This window comes from Monopterus albus, unplaced genomic scaffold (genome assembly GCF_001952655.1).
Source record: "Monopterus albus unplaced genomic scaffold, M_albus_1.0 scaffold122.1, whole genome shotgun sequence".
In the NCBI taxonomy this organism is placed as follows: domain Eukaryota; kingdom Metazoa; phylum Chordata; class Actinopteri; order Synbranchiformes; family Synbranchidae; genus Monopterus; species Monopterus albus.
Window position 1 is genome coordinate 1051459 of NW_018128002.1, and position 20262 is coordinate 1071720.

General features: G+C 41.5%; 1 protein-coding gene across 5 annotated transcripts in view; it reads left to right on the forward strand.

The window, feature by feature from the left end:
- The window catches only part of sbno2b (strawberry notch homolog 2b), a 78519-nt gene that overhangs the window by 34116 nt on the left and 24141 nt on the right, over nucleotides 1–20262 (forward strand). For 4 of the 5 annotated variants that reach the window (XM_020612235.1, XM_020612238.1, XM_020612236.1 and 1 more), the window contains exon 5: nucleotides 17345–17521. In XM_020612235.1, the coding sequence (XP_020467891.1) occupies nucleotides 17345–17521 (177 nt within the window). Of the gene's footprint in view, nucleotides 1–4056; nucleotides 4428–17344; nucleotides 17522–20262 lie in introns of those variants that run through there. The other variant, XM_020612239.1, reaches the window with a different exon arrangement.

The following is a 20262-nucleotide window of genomic DNA, read 5'->3' on the forward strand; positions in this document are numbered from 1 at the left end:
GTTTGGGTCTGCCGAGTCTGTCCAGCTTCCTCCCCCGCCATCGGATCCAGCTCACCACCAGGTGGTGATCAGTTGACAGCTCCGCCCCTCTCTTCACCCGAGTGTCCAAGACATACGGCCGGAGGTCAGATGAAACAACCACAAAGTCGATCATTGACCTTCGGCCTAGGGTGTCCTGGTGCCATGTGCACTGATGGACACCCTTATGCTTGAACATGGTGTTGGTTATGGACAAACTGTGACTAGCACAGAAGTCCAGTAACAAAACACCACTCGGGTTCAGAACATTTTAATATAATAAGTTTTATTCTGTGACCTTTGTGCATCTGTAGAATCACAAACTGCAGTTCACGGTTGAGTAGAACAGTTTCCTCTGCTGCCCAGAATATCTCTTGTTCAGAAGTTGATTTAGCTACTTCACTTGTTGCACTGTTAATAATAAGCATCTTACATTCATTAATGCTCGGTGGATCACTCACTGCCCTGCAGAGCACTGACACGTGGACCCTGTATGTCAACAAATAAACAGCATTTGTGATAGATGAGAACAACACCTATAACCATGGTAACTGTACAAAACAGTCATAGCCTCAAAAAGCCTTATGAGATAAAAAATATTTAAAATGTGAAGCTAAAAGGAGATTAAAATGTTATTTACAAAAACTAGAAAAAATGCTTGCACTGTTGTAGTTTTTGTTTATTAAAACAAGACAAACAAACATTTTAATGACTAAAATTTGACTATAACTAATGAACATTTTCATTAAAAGACTAAAACTGAATCAAAGCAGGGACCAAAATTAAGACTGATGAACACTATGTTCGAACCAAGCTGTACTGTTCTTTCCAGGAAACTTCCCAGAAATTTCCATTAAAAGATTTATTTGTAGTTACTGGGAAACTGAGACACTCATAAATCCTCATTATCAAAACACTCAGCCTGGGCATAATAAAATGATGATGAACACTGGAAACTTTATTAAAACCCAAACTGAGGCTTCATCATATTTGCTGATCTTTATTATTCTTTATTAGGTCTGTACAAGAATTAATGACAGGTTGTGACTTACTTTATCCTTAATAAAAATAAATAAAGCACCACACAACCATGCATGTTGAACACTCTACCCTGGACAGAATTCTGTTAGTACCACTGTTGAATGTTAAACGTATAGACTGTGGTTTGTTGCACACTTGTCCACAGTAACACGTGCACACCTACCCAAGCTGAACTCAGGTCATTTGTGGATCTGAAGTACATGAAGCTTTATGCAGAATATGAAAACAAGACTTACTGGAAGACAAAAAACCAGAGCTCATTCATTAACCACTCTGGCTAACCTCAAAGAGTGAACAGCACTCTGCAAGTACACACATTAACACACCTATTGTATCGTACAGTATACATGTGCAATGTAAGTCACATTTAGGCAGACTCACAGTGTTGCTCTCACTATTACATCCACATGGTCTTCTGTGCACAGTGCACTTATAGGAGGAGTTCATTTGCATTAGGTCTGTGTTCACAGCTCTTTTTTTTTTTTTTTTTTTCTTTTTGTAGAATCTGTTTATATGCTTTATACATCATACCCACAACTCAGAATGTGTCATTTAGCCATTGGGTAGCTGCTCTTCAGCACCCAGAGACAAATGTCTTTGTCAAAGGTGATGGCACTACTATGTCCTTAACACACTGTGCATGTACTTCAAGTGGAAGAAAATCCCAGAGCACCCATGTGGGCAGAAGAAATACATGTGTCTTTGTAAAAAAAAAAAAAAGACCCCATTTATTCTCTGTTGGGTGCACTGATCCCTGTAATGCTTGCGTTTACTGAACCTTTGCTTATCCATCATTGCACCCTTGTTGTATTTTGTGTAGAAGACAAGCATAGTTCCTATCTCTTCCAAATATACTAAATATGTCACACTGAATAACAACTATTTATTCTAAAAAATATGCACAATAAATTTTGAAATGTCTAGTTAATGTAGTTGCCTGAGATGTTTTATTTCACTAGCTACTCTAAAGAGATGAAATGAAAGGTGCTCCGCTGCAGGCTTCTGTTTTACTGGTATAGAAGATTATCTTGCTTGCCTTGACTTATTTCTTGAGGCAGGCCAATCATGATATAAATCACTTGGCATTTCTTGGGTACTTCCTTAAGTCACTGTAGTGTCATTTGAATGGCCTACTAAAAAAGTTGTTAAAGATTTATTGGAGGGGTTGTTAATAGGTGTGCTGTTTTCCTTGGGGGTGTGCTCTACCTATCTGTTATGTAATTTATAAGAATCAAGTGTTGTTAAAATCATACTTAGAAGTTTAGACCTACTGCGCTTTTGTTTACATTGTCACTTACACTTTGTGCCAGTGTTCATGTATTTACAATATGCTAGCATTTACAAAGGTTATTAGTGATGCAGCAAAATAAAATTACTGTTCAAAAACAGAGTTATGCCACAGAGGATGTTTATCTTACACAACAAAGCATTTCCTGCAGCATAGTGCACAACATTATGTATATCATAACACCCTAGGATCAGCTGATGCATCCAGCTAAAGTAAAAATGGAACCAGGAATCAGTAGTACTAAAATCTAAACAATAGCACACTCTGTTTGTATGTCCTCAGACAGCGTTATTGCACATTGTCACCTGACTTTTGAAAAACAACAGGAAGGCATATGAGCATATGACAGTGATCATCGCTGTACATGATTTATGTTTGTGTGGCAGTAAATCAGGGACGCATCCTTCCTTTTTTAGCTTTTGAAATAATTATTTGTTTGTGTGTTCACCAATGAGGCCCCCCCCTTACACACACACACACACACACACACACACACAGGATTCCCACTCATTGCATGATGACACCATGGACAGGCGCCACTCCGTCTCTGAGAGTCTGACTCCTCTTAAGTCCAGCAGAGGCCATTACAGTTCCTCACCATGCTGGTTTGATATCATGTATTCCTGGAAGCAGGGTGTGCAAATGGACCCCTCCATTGCAAGTGTGAAAGAGGCAAATCACATTATTTCTGTTTTAAATTTTCATCACAATTTCCTCATTGACTGGCTATAACATTGGTTTCCTATCAGAAAAACAGATGTTAGGGTATGGCATTTCCTTTGATCACCATCTTGGACTTGTTGAAATAACCCATTTCCCATCTGATTCCCAAAATATTTATTTTTTTAACAATCGCACCCCAAGTTCCAATAAGCAGGAAACCAGTGCAATCTGTGATGAGATATTTGTGTGTAACTGTGCACAGATAAAGGTACTGGCTGATGACTGAAAGACCTTTTTGAATAGGCAAAATTGCAGCATGCACTTGATCTCTTGATACATTTCTCACCACTTCAGCTGTCTCTTTGTTATTTCCAGCTGTCTTTAAGGTGTTTAGTGCTGGAGGATTGTGTGAAAACTATAAACATGATTGTCAAAACTCCTTCAGTGCTGATTTAACACATAAGAGCTCAAGTTATGGGGTAATGTTTTGACAACTCAAAGCTAACAGCTCAAGACAACTGAAGTGTGCATTCCCATAACAACTCACCTCCCCAATTAGCTAACTAGACAACTCATTTCTAGTGTTCACACCTCTGAGCTATAGATTATTATATTAATCATTACTTGAGTAGCAGTCTTGAAATTGAGTCTGCACAGACAGATAGGACAAAGTGCAGAGTATGATCTAAGACAGACAGCCAGGCAGAGAGTTAGTCTTTAAATATAATAATCATTAAATAGTGGCCTAGGCCCATTAAGCATAACGGTAAGCAGCAGGGTGTGAGCAGCAGCCAGGTCCAGAGCGCAATACTGTTTACACTACAAATGCGGTTGAGTTACACCATGTACAGTAAAATGGGCCTGACTGCCAGTAACTCTAGTCACTTACCAACAAAAGCATCATTTCCTGAAAGCTCCTCCCCACCTCCCTCCCTCTTCTCCCCACCTCTCCCCTCCCCTCCCCTCCTCTGCTCTCTAACTCACTTTCCAAGTACCTTTTTGAGCTCTGAGGAACTAGTCCCCAATCACTGTATGACTAAGCCCTCTATGCAAATACCTGACTGTCTTAGTGAAGCAGGAAGCATGTTTTGGACTCGCCTGTGTTTGTGAGAGCAAAAGAGTGTGTATGTTGAGCTCACCGGCTGGAGCGTACCTGCAGTGGAGGCAGATGTGTGTGTTGAGCCAGGGAGGAACTGTGAAAGGACTAGTGAGAGCCCACTGCTGAGTGGAAGTGCACCAGCTGTAAGGTGAACACTTTAACCAACACATGGAAGAGGCTGTCGCACTCAGGGGTTCACGGTGAAGCAGGGGTGTATGTGTGTGTATCTCATCCCCCCATACTGCAGTGTTTGGACCCATGTCTCTCATGCAGTTCTGGACTAAATTGTATTCACAGCTGGGACGACCACTTCCCAAGGTACTGTTTGCTCCTTTAAAAACTATTTCCATTTTTGATGTTGTGACCAGTCAGAGTGCTTGTTGATGAGTTGTGATTCACTGAAATCTGCTTGTCTGAAGTTTTAATTCTCTTAGTAAAGGAACTTCCAGATAAGACTAGTAAGTACTTAATGGCTGTACTTTTAACTTTAACTTCCTTAATAGAATTTTGAAAATTACTTCCTTATAATTCCAGCACTAATGTGGGCAGGCCTTTGATTTATCTTTACTGTGCGTGTTCTTTCCGGAGATTGGCTTACATTGTATTTGATCAGATATTAAAATAACGTGAAAGGTTAGTGTTAGGTCATGAGACCTAAACTGCCTGAAAGTGAGTTCTCAAATTTGTTTTTCATAAGCGCCCACAAGATCTAGTGTCCTTGTTTAATATTTTTTATGACACTAATCCATCTGCTGTTAATTAAAAGAGTTAACAAGGCCAGAGAAGGCAACACAGGCCATGGATTTGGGCTCATTGCTGAAAGTTGCCCAGTCAAGCTGTGAATTTCTTTGCTGGCAGCTCACTGTGCCAGTTAGTCAACCTGGGCCTCATTGAGAATCTCATTCCCAGCAGGAACTATGACAGATGACTGCCTCATTTGCGTGCTGTCTTCCAGTAAGTGCCAGAACCTGATATCTTGTCAGGCTAAATAGCGCTCTTCTTGGCTTTCTGCATGTCTGTTAAATATGCCTGTTGTTGTGCTAGTCTATGAATAGAACTGCATTGTTGTTTGATTTCTACTGCACACTGTTGGTGAAACTATAGTTCATTTCTGCCTAATGACTTTATTGGTGCAAGGCTTGCTATGCCAATTTCCACAGAATTTCTTATTAAATTGATTATGTCACCAGGTCAGCATATTGTACCTCCCAGATTAACAAGTGCACAGTGGTTTCAAGTAGTCTGTGCATTTTTATATTGAATGACCAATTTCACAGTAGACTTAAGGTGAGACATTTATTTGTAGTCCTGTTTGCAATTACAGGATCAATTATGGTTGTTTTTTTTTTTTTTGCATTTACATCAGGTGATGAAAGTTACTCACTGGCAGTGACATATATGGATGGACACCATGTCAGGCTGTGGATGATCCTGTGGACAGGCCCCTTTGCTTCTGTTAGTTTCTCTCCGACAAGCTGCTGGCTGACTGGGTTCTGTCTGCCCACAGCCCATGCAGTTTGTCTCTAAATATCACTATCACCTGGTTGCAGTGTGTACTTTTTAGGTCTCACAAAATCTGACCCACTCTCTTTATGGATGGGTTCAGTTTTCTTCAAAAACAGTCAGATGCCCATAGGAATACTGAAAGAGAGTGTGCTTGTTGTAATTATTACTAATGGTCATTTAGAGATACCCCCTCATGGTTCTAGTGCGCGAGATGGGAGACAAAAGCCACAGTCTTTGTTTCATGCAAAAATGTATATCAAAGTTTATCGTAGGCAAATCTGAGGCTTCAGTAGTCTAAGTAAGACAAATCAAAATTGTGGTGTTTTTAGTGCAACAGACCTGTTTATTGTTTTAAACCATATTTGAATAGTGAGCAACAGGGCTGCCTCTTGGTGGGCACCTGTTGTCAGTTTCCTGGTATTACGTTAAACCTCAAGCATGACCAAGGCGTGCAGCTTACAGGAAGTGAATAAACAGTGATGGCATAGTTGAGTGAAAGCACGGGGGTTTGATGGTGGAGAGGATTGAGGAGCAAGAATGCAGAAGATGAGAGTAATGCTTCAAAGAAAATTTAAAGGTTGCTGCCTTTCTTATCTTGCATGCTGTCTTTACCGGTATCCTATAATATGCAATAAGTAAACCTGTTTGAAGAGTGTTGCACTAAACATATCACACATTAGTACCAAGTATAATTGTGACAGTGGAATAAGGGTGGTACAAGGTAAAAAGACAGCATATTGTGATATCGTTGCTAATTATTGTTGCCAGTTTAAAAACTAATCATGCTACTGTGGATGTGTGATTCCACGGTGCAGCAAATCTGCCAGGTCTGACAGTAGATGGAAAAGAGAACAGCCACTGTGGTAGATTAAAAGTGTCAGTGTGTCATCTCTTACAGATCATCAGCTTTTACTGTTAAGTAATTTATTGTGTGCAATTTATTGCTTGTAGTAATGGCAAAACAGAAAGACTGCATTTTTCTGTTATTGCTGTCCTTTTTCTTTAAATTTCAAAACACAGACATCTGATTATCTCTGGGAGTTCTAAATTTAAGTAAGAGTGTGTCTCCAACAAGAACTATTAAGTCAAAAAATAAAGTAAAAAATAAAATATTACATTAAATTATTAATTCTAGTACTTCAGTTAAAGATGGACCAATTGTTCAACTGGAGATCAAAACTGGGTCAGTCACTAGCCATGACCGGTGACTGGCCGATCAGTTTGGCATATCCGAATCTGTGCCGGTCATATTTACACGTGCACAGTCGCGCCTGTTCATCTGCGCATTGGAAGCATTTGATCTACAAATACAGAGAAGCCTACAGAAACGCCTTAGAGAAGAGAAACCTAGGGTCCAAAACTCAGACAAATAGTACAAAATGAGGGAAATACTGGCTACAATCCACGTATGTGTACAGTGTATCCAACTCATGGTTAAAGACAGCAAATTTACACACAAAATTACACACATTTTAAGAAGAACTGCATTTTCAGTAGGACTGATGTAACAGTCATTCTACAATACTACAATACCTGTCGCACCTGTTTACATTTGGAGAAGTAGGCTACTAATATCGCACTTAATTTTATTTGGAGGTTTGTTTAAAAAAAAAAAAAAAAAGTAAAAACATTAAAATAAACTTTTAAAAAAGGTTTGTCTTGTACCCCCTTTATTTTGGGAATTGTTTGTGAGAGAGAGAAAAGACTGAAATTGAATGCAATGTTTTAGACTATTTTTATTACAATATAATTTTTCATTAAAGAAAAGTTGCAATAATGTCTGTGTACACTGTCAGTTACTGTTCTCAGAAAGAAGGAGAATCAGAATTGGCCAAAATTGGAATCGGGACGTCAGACTTAAAAACAAATTGGAAATTGGAATTGACCAATCCGCCAAGAGGCCATCAGTGCATCTCTAGACTCAGTGGTTTTAGTGTTCCACTGTAAAGCATTCAGAAATTTCCTAAATACTTGTAACATGAATTTCAAAAAATCAAGGCTCCGTAGCTCTACAGGGTGTGTAGAAGGCAATCAAATGCACGCAAACATGCTCATTACATTAGTGTTTACAAAAAAAAAAAAAAAAAAAATCCAGTCTTGTGTAGAGCAAACAATCATGTTTTTCCCCTTCTTGTTTTGGACCACTGTGTCCATTAATGAGTCAAACTCACATTTCCATTCTCCTCCAAAGTCTCAACCATTATAATTGAATATTGGTTGCATTTTTTTAGAGGGTTCTTTTGGTTCACAGGATAGTCAGGATAAATATTATCGGTCTGTCTATCGGCCAACATGCAGCTATTATACGGTGCTGTGTAAAAGTGGCTAGCATCCCAGCATACGTTGCCTTTTCAATTACCACTTAGGTCTTTGCTAAAAAGTAAGTCGGCAACTTACAGGCAATGATCCCACCACCTTGAGTCACAGAATGATCAAATGTCAAGGTCAAAGTGTTTATTTGTCATATACACAGTTAGGAAACGTGTTTCCCTGTACAATGAAATTCTTACTTTTCCATCCACATGAATGCCACAAAATACAAATGAAATATAAAGTGAAATATAAAGTAGATGAGCAATAACACAAATCTAAATAGGCAGTAAAATCACAAATCTAAGGTACTTTAAAGCTGCAGGTGAAGGAAGCAAATAAAGATACAACAAGAGCATAATATAATGCAGAGAGAATATATGCTACGCGGGAGCCGTGGAGTGCAAATACTCAGTAGTGAGTGTGCAATTATGCATGTGCAAAATGAGTATGTACAGATGGAATTACATGAGGTAGATCCTGAGTCAGTTGTTTAGGAGTCTGATGGCAGTCAGAAAGAAAGAGTTTTTGTCAGAAAGCCAAGTCTCTGTGAGAATTAGAGCACAGCATTCTTTTATTTCCCGCTGCATTGTAATTCCAACTCTTAGCTCATCCAATTTGTTTTCCAGAGACTGTACGTTAGCTAGGAAGAGGCTGGGTAGAGGCGGTCAGGTAGTGCAAGCTTTTAGCCTAGCATGGAGCCCTCCTTTCTTGCCATGTTTGCGTCTCCGTCTCCGGATCGCTGTCCTGGTGTCAGCCTGCTCACTCGTGCCTGGTGCTTCGGGGGCTTCCCGGGGGTGATGGTGGTTGTTGTTGTTGCGGGAGCGAACAATGAGTTGTAGCTCCGGTGGTATGAAACCAGTAAATTCCCAGTGGCTGTGTGAATTGGCAATATCCAGCAATGCCTGTCTGTTGTACTGTATGTTGACAGTGCCTGACATTTGTGCACTGCAGAAAGAGTAAAAAAAACACACAAAAGAAGAAAACAAAGAAAAAGCCAGCATTTGAGAGTGGAAACACACAAACATGTCTGCCTCAAAAAGCCTTATGAGATAAAAAATATTTAAAATGTGAAGCTAAAAGGAGATTAAAATGTTATTTACAAAAACTAGAAAAAATGCTTGCACTGGGCGCCATGATTGAAAGATAGTAGTTCACTGACCACAGGCGTGTAAACTCATGAGTGTGTGGCTCTCTGAAGAAAAAGCAAGGTTATCTGTTGTACCAAAACCTCTGAATGTTTACTTCAGATGTTTGATTTCACAGATGAACAGTGAACTTTCTTGTCATGTAGTAATGGTCTCCCACACAGAGCAAGTAAAAATGAGACTGTGTAAATTGGTGCCTAATGTGTTACTGAGAAATTTCACTTTGAGTGTAGCCTTTACTGTAATACCAATTTACACACTTATGTCAATATAAATTAATGTTCTCAAGATTGTAACAGGTCCGTGTTAGGAAGTGAGCTAGTGGAGTAAACAAGCTCAGCATCAGCACAGGTTTCTGTTGTTCCCCTCTAAGGATAATAAAATATTCTTAACCATGTTCAACTAGTGGTCTTTAAACTAGCTGACAGAGTAACATTGCTTCACACAAAATTTAACATTTTCGCTTATACTACTGTTCACACTACATGTGGCTGTTATAAATTACAGTGTTTGACCCTTTTGCCTGTAAGTGTGGTATGCTCTGTTGAAATTTCTGCATAACAGATATCATCTTGCTTCAGCACTCTCCTCACATCCACCTTTCTCAGTCCGGAGGATGCAGGCTCACACATGCAAGTAGTTTCTGACACTTAAACACAAATACACACACATAGTTGGTGTTTCTGTGAGTTATTTTTGTGTGCTTTGTGTCTGTTATATTGTTTACATTTCACAAATTTATTTGCATAACCCATCTTTTTTTCTTTTTTTTTTGGTTCCACATCAGTTCTATTCTTTCTTTTTCAAGCTGGTCCAAGATGTAGGTTTAAGGCTACTGAGACATGCCTTTGTGAATACTAGCTCATCCTGAATGCGCCCATTTGTGAGTGACTTCCTCTTGGCACCAATCCAGATACACAGCGGATAAAATTTCCCTCCCTCCCTTTCTCTTTTCCCCTTTACCTCTGCTTTTCAGATTTTCTCAATTCGTGCTGCTTTTCACATGTTTAACTCTGCTTGTCCGTTTTTGCTGGACAAAGAATCAAATTGCCTGGTGGAATTATTTGCTGGCAATATCCTGAATATCAAGGAGCCTTGTCGTTCATGTTAGTTACCATGAGTCAACTCAGTGTAAGCTTCAGGCTCAACACAACACAACTTATAGAACAGTTTTTTAAACAAGCTTTGTCATTCGGCTGCTAGCTGGGACACTTGGCATCCTTTTATTTTCTGGAACATATGAAAACACTGGAAAATTCCAGGAGTGTTGTAATCACAAAGCCCGTCCCTGACTTGTTTTCCTCCGACTTGGCACAATACAAAGGCCTACCTGTCAGGAGGTCATTGGACTAGGCACACTGCTTTGATTGGCCTAGGATAGTTGTCTGGGGATGTGATAGACTAAGCTACCTGTGGGTTAGATAAAAGTCACACTATTTTTCTTTTGACCCCACAACTGTATAAAAGTGTAAGCAGAATGAGAACTGATCGCCTTTCATTGCTTTTCAGATCATACCCAGAAACTGTCATTTGCAAATTTAATTTCAGCACAGGGAGTCAAACCTCTGAGAAACAAATTCATTAAAGTTTCACTAGAAAACAGTAGCATCAGGGCTCCACTGTGGAACTTGCGGTTAGTGGAACTGCTTAAAGTGTGGTGATCATTTATGCTTTTAGCCGTCTGCCAACACTTTAAATGTGTTTGAATATGTTTTTGGCGGGAGATTGTTTGACTAAAGTATTGTATAGGTTGTGTGTTCATAAAAAGCTTTTCGATCAAAGCTCTCTGACAGGATAAGCTAATTTATGCATGTGTCGCAAAGACTACTGAAATCAAAAGAGTCTTCTCAATATAGCATGTTAATCAAACAGCTGGTATGCCAAAAAAATCCAGTGTGTGCTTTGAGTTTGTGAGAAGGTCAAGGAAAAGGAATAGTTTCGAGGTGTGCTATTAAAGTCACCGGCCCGCAGATATGCCAGGGATGTAGGACAGGCAGACAGCTTGGCATAACATAATCCAGACAAAAAGAAACAGCAGCAGTGGCTTTTCAGTTCCTGGCCCCCAACCTACATGCAGACACACACACACAGGCCATCAATCAAGGTCTGTTGACTGCATGAACAAGGTCAGCAGCTGACCCCAGAGAGGAAATCCCTCAGTGGGGCTTGTTTCAGTCAGCTGATCATAGAGGCGGGATGGGTGATTTCATGGCCCTCTGTCACACCACCTTGTTCATATACACACAGCACAGAAACTGATAAAAACCTTCTTGGTTTATTGGCAGGGTTACGCAAGGTTACACTCTTGTTTTATCCTACTTAATTTACAGAAAAGAGCCTTGGCATTTTATTAGCATTCGCATCCCTGAGATTCTTGATTACGGTTTGACTCACAGACGCCCATCCCTGCTACTTTTGTTACAGCAACATTTTCAGGCTCGGGCAGGATTTTGTAGCCATACAGAAGAATAAGAAAGGACTGAGAGGGGCCCAGAGGGTAAACGTTTCCTGCTCTAACAGACCACAGCCCTTAACTTTTTCATAAAAAGGTATTAAATTTTAGTTGGTTTTATTCAGAACTACACTACAATGTACAGTAGTAATCTTAGATTAATATGCAAGTTATCCACATCATTTAATGCATAATGGTATTTGTAAAACTGTACTGTTTTTGTCATCATTTAACTACATAGCAGTGAGAATATCTCCTGAAAATACGTGAGGTTGCATGTAGATTATTGCCATGGAAAAGTAAGTGTTAAGTTAAACAGATCCACTTCTCAGTGCAAAGTTTGATGGGAAAACAAAACTAGGATAAACACACAATGAGAGATTGAAAAGGCAGGAAGAAAAGATGCAGAAAGGGATGGAAAACAAGTGTGTGTGTCATTTTAGCCATGGCTGTCTTTTTAAAAGACTCGGAGAGAATAAGTGAGAGATGACACAAGTGAATGGGTGACAAGGTGAGGTCATTTGAGGTGTGTGTTTGTGTATATATATGGGTGTGTGGGGTACGTGGGAGGCCTTGATGACTTGTTTCCTGGCCTTGGAAAAGCAGCCAAAGCTGGCAGTGTGTAGGAGGGGGAAGCCCTGGACATGCCCTGCCTGCCTGGGGCCTCTGCCTGGCTTCTCACTGCAGGAGGTTATTGAGTTTAACAGGATGTGGCCTAGGGCGATATGCACTATTACTGTATATGTGTGGGTTGCTTTGTAATAATAAAGTACCTTATTTCTTAGGCTGGTTCAAGAAATTATTGACCATTGGCTGTTTTTAAGGTTTCAGTCCCTGGTAGGCTAGTGGTTAAGGCGCAGAGCTCTCGCCGCTGCGCCCCGGGTTTGAATCCAGGTTGCATCAGGAAGGGCATCCGGCATAAAACACGTGCCAAATGTCAACATGTGAGTCGTCGGTGTGATGATTCACTGTGGCGACACCTAAACGGGAAAAGCCGAAAGAGACTTTCTTTGGCTGTTTTTAAGGTTTTAAGTTGATAAAGAATCACATGGCTGTCATTGCACCAGCAACATCATGTCATCATGTACACTGTTTTCATTATTTTCAACATGTCAAAAGAAAATGCCCGTGAAAAGTAGTAGCTGGCAGCACCATCTGTCCATGTAATCTCCATGACAACTGTAATGTTAGCAGTGACAACCACAACAATACAGAGGATTTGACCATAGCGAACTGGGAGGAAAACAAGCAAACCAAAAACTGTCCTCACTTTGATTTTAGAGGACATGATTATAGTTTCATGGAGCTTATCAGGAAATGCAAGCCACATCTCCCAAACCTTTTAATGGTGTGGTTAATAAAGATTCCTGTGTGATGAAGCCCCTTCAGAGTGCTTTGTCTTAGTAAAACACACCTATCCTTGATGGGATTTTTGATTAGAAATTTTCTCCTTTAATAGGAAAGAGGAACACTAACAGATAAAGAGAGGCCCATGGAAATTATTGTTTATACAGCAAACTAAGCAGGGCTGCTAGACTTCCTTGTATGGTAGCACCTACGCTTATCATAGAGGCTGTGTCACAACTGGTGTAGCTGTAGTCAGTATACTAGAAATGGCTTTTTTTTTTCGCTTCTCCCAAGGCAACTCTTGAGGCTGTAGGAGTAGCACAGATTAACTAAAGCTTCTGTTACCATGTTGTATTTCCTGATGTACTTTGTTGCAGTGACTTTTCATGTGGGTTCTTTTTTTATTTGAGGAGGTGTGTATTGTGTGACAATGTTCCATACCATACTTGTCACACTGTAAATACATGACCTTAAACAGAAGATGAAGCTAAGCTGTTTAAGGGCGGTTTATGTTTAGAAGTGTAATTTTTCCGTTCTGATTCTTAGAGGTGATAACCACCACCTCCAACCACAACCATCAAGTCTGCAGCTCTGAAGGCATTCTATAAGATGGATGGACCTGTGCACCCATTTTTCACTGATACTTGTCTTCATTAATCACCTGCAGTCAGACAGATATCATTATCCAGACACTCAACTACAACTCACCACCTCTGCGGATACATGATTTGATGTGTACCCATACGTTCATGCTTGATTAGCTTTTGTACTGAGTTTTTCACAGTGTGCCCATTTGAGCACAAGGTTGTTTGGATTATACAATGTATGGACTAGTGGTCAGATAGATTCCAGTGTTTGTCTATGTGTTTCAGCTTTACTGTTGTCAGGTCCGTTTGCTGCGACCTGCCTCAGTTCCCTCTTTTTCTTCCCTCTCTCTCATCCCGCATGCTCAGCGACACTGCTGAGACGCCTCACCTGATAATTGGCTCCAAGGCGCAGCACACAGCTGACGCTCATTCCACTAATCACTTCCCTGTCTTATTTAAACCCCTGGCAGACGCTCTGTCGCTGCCAGAGCATTAATGTATTTTGATGTATACACGATGCCAACGCTGACAGTTTCTGTGCGGTTGTTTGCGTATGTATAGTATATATGTATATTGGTTCACCTGGTTTCAACGCTGACAGTTCCTGTGCTGTTGATCCCTTTTTCTACACTTCCGGCGATTCTCATTTGCCCGTCTTCCTGGTTCAAGCGTCCCTCCTGCTGTCGGCTCATCTGCCCGTCTTCCTGGGTTCAAGCGTCCCTCCTGGGTTCCTCCTGGGTTCCTCCTGGTCTCCTCGTCCCTCCTGGTCTTCCCCTGGGTTCCTCGTCGTCCTGGTCCACTGACTCTCCTATTCCCTACAATCCTCCTGTCTACTCACCTGCCCGTCCTGGTCACCTCAGTCATCACTGCCCTACTCTGGTTAATGGACTATACATATACTCAGTACTTTGTTTGCTTTTCTCCAATAAACCACCTTTTATTTACTAGCACCTGGGTCTGCATCCTGGGTCCTACCTCTTGTTCTCCCTCACCCCCTGGTGAGGGGACTCAACCATAACAACTGTGTAGGGTTGTGACGGGAAGATATAATGCTAGCTTCAGCATTCATAGCAGAGAAGAGGAACATGTGAAAAGCAAGAAAAACCGGGGGGTTGACAACAGGAAAAAATGTGCACAGGGGGTTTCACATGTTCTTCTGTTAACATGTTCACACATATCAGATTTTTCTAGTTATTCCAAGAATATAAACTAAATCTTAAATGTATTAAAGTCAGTTTCTTGAAATCAAGAAGAAGACACATTTGCACACACAGCTACCTATGCGTTCAGATATTTTTTTTATTGCACAAAGAGAGAGGGGCAGGATTAGTAGTGTGTGGCTGTGTGGTTATGTGCTGTGGAAGGAGCACTGATTATCATCAGAGCAGTTGGAATTCAAGCCTTATCTCTGCTTGGCAGGGCCCAGTCTTAGAACAGTAGATGAACTAACCCTGGATACAGGCCTGCGGGGGGCAAACACTGCTGCCTCTGTTACGCTCTGCTTAATAACTCGATTGGCATGGTACTGAGGTTGGACATGTCTTGGTTAGCACCAACAAAGTAGCTGTAGTTTTCTGTGATTCCTCTCTATCTTGCTTGTTGGTCCACCTTAGAACACCGCTGCACCAGCACCATGCCTTCTGTCACATGAGTTTGCATGATGTGGAAACCCAAGAAGTCACACTGTGCACAGAGCTTTGAACCACGGACCTAAATACAAATCACATATTTGCAGAACAGATTGATTTAGGACTAGTTTCAGCTGGAGCTTCAGTTAATCCATTGTGGGTGCAGCACATTGAAGTCATTAAGATTTCAAGGCTTTCATATACATTTTTACAAGCAAAACTAATATGACAGCTCTTATTGTTGTTATCCAAATTTATGGATTTTCAAATCTAAGTAAATGATTTTTGTTTTATCAAATGATGGGTGTCTAAATTTGGAAAACTCTCCAACTAATCCTGCTCAGTGAACTGTGATTTATTGCTGCAAGAAAAAAAATCAACTGTTTTCCAAGGTGAAATTCATGTATCTGTGCTTATCTCTGTGTTTCCACCATTATGCTTCTGTGGAATGATGTCGCTGGTTATGCACAGTCTCTTTTCTAAGCCTTTGCTGTTCACTCATCCATCCTCAGTGAGTAGAGCCAAAAAATAGGGAGCAGAGCAAGGAGTGAGACAGAGAATAGGATGAGATACAAAGACCAACAGCTGACAGGACAAACAAACAACATGGAAAGGTGTTGGGAAGTTGCAGAGTATACATGATATCTTACAGGGACCCTGCATCTACTTTAGAAAAAGCAGTTGTTCCACTCAGCTGTCGACAGGGTAGAACAACTTTGGAGAGCCTTCTTTCCAAGCTCATGCCTGATCTTGCCCTCAGGAAGCAGGCAGACAAATACAGGGAGGAAAGGAAAGAGAAAGGTAGGGTGAGAGAGTTGAAAAGAGAAGCATAATCACAGAGCTGCAGTGATAAGCTTAGTGCTGTACCATTGAAAAAAGCACTGAGCGAGTTGTTTGCCTGCCATCATAGGGCAAAATTATACACATGTATCTGTAAGCATATACTGTGTTTGTCTGCCTGATGTTTACCACCCTCACTTGGCCCCATTCCCACATGATGTAGTCATGTTAGCACTACGAGTACTATGTCGTGTTTTCTCATGTCAGTGAGACATTTTCTGCTGAGCTCGAGTAATGTCTAACAGGCAGCTGTGACAGAAGTCAGTGCAGCTTCTCAGCATTAATCGGTAGCAGCGTACTGTTCAGACTGAGTCAACGTCACAACTAATCATCTCTCTGTTTCACAGCGCAGCATTGTTCTGTCATCTTCAGTCATAATGTCATTTATTCATCATTGCTTATGCTACTGATATCCGAGAGAAGGTGCTATAAGAAAACCACAAAGGATGTTATATACATAGAACAAATAAAATGTGTAAACTCGCTGTATAAATATTTGCTTTGCCACAGACATGAGCGGTATTAGTCTTCTCATGTGAATAAGTGTATTTCCCAAAATGTGGAAATCTCTCTTTTACATGAGGTAAACATTGAAAGGAAGTTGCTGAAGTAGCACGTTAGAGTGTGTGGGTAGTGTTGTTTCATGGTACTCTAGAGGGTTTGGCTGGAATGTGGGGGTGTGGGAATGTCCACACACAGCCCTCAGAGTATAAATATTCATGCATGCAACCACACACACTGAGGACTATGGGCAGTATGCACCCACACTGTAAAATGAAGAGATCTATGATCCTATTTCCATAAACAGTTTCTCCTCTGTTCTGCTTCTCACTCTGCCATGTTCTCTCCCCCTCCACCTCCACTCAATCCCTGTCTCCCCCACATCCATGTTTATAAGTCTCAGGGGGCCCAGGGGTGCCTGTGAGAGTCTCGTTAAAGAACATGGCATACTAATGGCTTGGGAAGGATATGAATAGAGAGATGACTGGAAGACAGCCATGGCTAAAATGACACACACACAGAGAAAGAGACAAGAACTCTCATGCCTGCCTCTTAAGTTCTATTTTACATGCTCACTCTCACACATCTGTGTGTGATTAGATTTTGTTTAGGCTACTTATGTTTCTCCCAGAAGAGTTGCAGTAGTGACGGAAATCCACGATGAATGTGCTCCCTTTGTTTCACACCTTTTTCTTTCACAGTATGATGTGGGCTGTGTCTGAGAGATTTATAGTCCTTCTTTCTGTTGGCATAAAGTATGATGCTAATGTGTGCATCTGGCTGTGTCTGGCTTGGTTTTCATGTGGGAATATACTCTATGTGCCCCTTTCATAATAAAAATCCCTGTTCTGCCACAAATTTTGCCATGCTTCAGTCTGAATTTACAGTGCGACCTCTTCTCTTCCTCTGCTTTTAGGACCTGTCCTGCATTGATGACCTCTCCACAAACTCTCTGTTCTCCTCTCCGGCTGACTCACTGTCGGAATATGCTGATGCCCAGTCCTTTATCAGCACAGACAACCTGGACACAGTGCCCACCCTCTGGGACATTAACACTAGTACCACCACTGCACCAGCACAGAACCAGCTAGAGGTCAGTAGCAAGCACTCTCTCTCTCTCTCTCTCACACACACACACACACACACACACACACCGCTGTGTTTATATTTTTTGTGGGGACTTTACATTGACTTACATTCATTTCCTATAGCCTTATCCTAACCTTAACCATAACCACTGCTTGCCTAACACCTGACCTCACCCGAACCTTAAACCATGTTGCCACCCTAAAATTCAATGTTTAGATGGCGGCGACAGCAATGGCAGCCTTGGTTACTCGTGCTCTCTTGTTTTCTCAGTCTTTTGCAACCCATCCCGGATTACTTTTACTAGAGAAAGAAAGAAAGTCACTTTTGGCTTTTCCCGTTTAGGGGTCTCCCACAGCGAATTGTCACACTGACAACTCGCATGTTGACATTTGGCACGTGTTTTATGCCGGATGCCCTTCTTGACGCAACCTGGATTCAAACCCGGGGCGCAGCGGCGAGAGCTCTGCCCCTTACCCACTAGCCTACCAGGGACTGCTTCCCGAGAAGAACTGTTAAATATCGGACAACTCATACTAAACCACCTTCCTCCGATTTTTTGTGAACGAAGAATGCTGTATGGACATTCTGATTGGAGGTGCAGTTGCCATACAGTGGTGTGAAAAAGTGTTTGCCCCCTTACTGATTTCTTATCTTTTTGCATGTTTGTCACACTGTAATGTTTCAGATCGTCAAACAAATTTATATATTAGTCAAAGATAACACAAGTAAACACATCATGCAGTTTTTAAATGAAGGTTTTTATTATTAAGGGAAAACAAAATCCAAAACTATAGAGCCCTGTGTGAACAAGTGTTTGCCCCCCTGTCAAAACACTGGTTTATCGCACCTGAGTTCAATTTCTCTTGCCACACCTGTTCGCAATCAAGAAATCACTTAAATAGGACCTGCCTGACAAAGTGAAGTAGACCAAAAGATCCTCAAAAGCTAGACATCATGCCGAGATCCAAAGAAATTCAAAAACAAATGAGAAAGAGAATAATGGAGCTCTATCAGTCCGGAAAAGGTTATAAAGCCATTTCTAAAGCTTTGGGACTGCAGCGAACCACAGTGAGAGCCATTATCCACAAATGGCGAAAACATGGAACAGTGGAGAACCTTCCCAGGAGTGGCCAGCCGACCAAAATTACCCCAAGAGCGCAGCGACAACTCATCCAAGAGGTCACAAAAGACCCCACAACAACATCCAAAGAACTGCAGGCCTCACTTGCCTCAGTTAAGCTGAGTGTTCATGACTCCACCATAAGAAAGAGACTGGGCAAAAATGGTTTGCATGGCAGAGTTCCAAGACGAAAACCACTGCTGAGCAAAAAGAACATAAAGGCTCGTCTCAGTTTTGCCAGAAAACATCTTGATGATCCCCAAGACTTTTGGGATAATACTCTGTGGACAGACGAGAGAGAAATTGAACTCAGGTGCGATAAACCAGTGTTTTGACAGGGGGGCAAACACTTGTTCACACAGGGCTCTATAGTTTTGGATTTTGTTTTCCCTTAATAATAAAAACCTTCATTTAAAAACTGCATGATGTGTTTACTTGTGTTATCTTTGACTAATATATAAATTTGTTTGACGATCTGAAACATTACAGTGTGACAAACATGCAAAAAGATAAGAAATCAGTAAGGGGGCAAACACTTTTTCACACCACTGTATATGGGACCTGGAAAAAACACCGCCATGGCAAGCAAGCGGGTGCCTTGGTGAGGCTACGCCAGAGAGGGACCCGGACTCCACTCCCATCTGTCCACCTAGCAAATCTCCTCTCCCTGGTCAACAGGATGGATGAAATTGTTCTCGTCAACGGGACAAACTCTGACTTTGCATGCTCTGCTGCTTTGTGCTTCATGGAGACCTGGCTGAGCGACTCGATCGCGAACAGTGCGATACAAGTACCGGGCTCCCAGGTGTACAGAGCCGATCATGTAATGGAGCTGTCCGGGAAAACAAGAGGAGGTGGAATCTGCTTCTACATAAATGAAGGTGGGTGCACCGATGTGATAGTGCTACAGAGGACATGTAACGTAGACCTAGGGACTCTTTTTTTATCAATTGCAAACCTTTCTATTCTCCTCATGAATTTAATAGTTTCATTCTGATGGGAGTGTACATAAAACCACAGGCCCACGCTAATGCACTATGGCTCCTGGCAGAACAGATAAGTAGCCTGGAGCTAGAACATCCAGACTCTCCACTCATTGTTCTAAGGGACAGGGCAAATCTCTCCCACAAACTGCCCAAATACAGACAGCACGTCACCTGTCCCACCAGGAACAAAATCACACTGGACCACTGCTACACAACAATAAAAGACGCCTATTGCTCTGTCCCCCGCACAGCCCTCTGACTCTCTGATCACTGTATGGTCCATCTTATTCCAACCTACAGGCAGAAACTTAAAGCTGCAAAGCCTGTGGTCAAAACAGTGAAGAGCTGGACTGAGGAGGCTAAGTCAGCCCTACAGGCATACTTTGAATGCACAGACTGGAGTGTATTGGAGACTGCAGCTACAGACCTGGATGAACTCACTGACACTGTGACATCTTATATCAGCTTTTGTGAGGATGTGTGTGTGTGTGTGTGCCCAAAAAGTCCTTCTGCACATACAACAACAACAACAAGCCCTGGTTCATAGCAAGACTCAAGCAGCTTCATCGTGCCAAAGAGGAGGCTTACAGATGTGGGGACAGGACTCTGTACAGCCAGGCCAGGAACACACTGACAAGG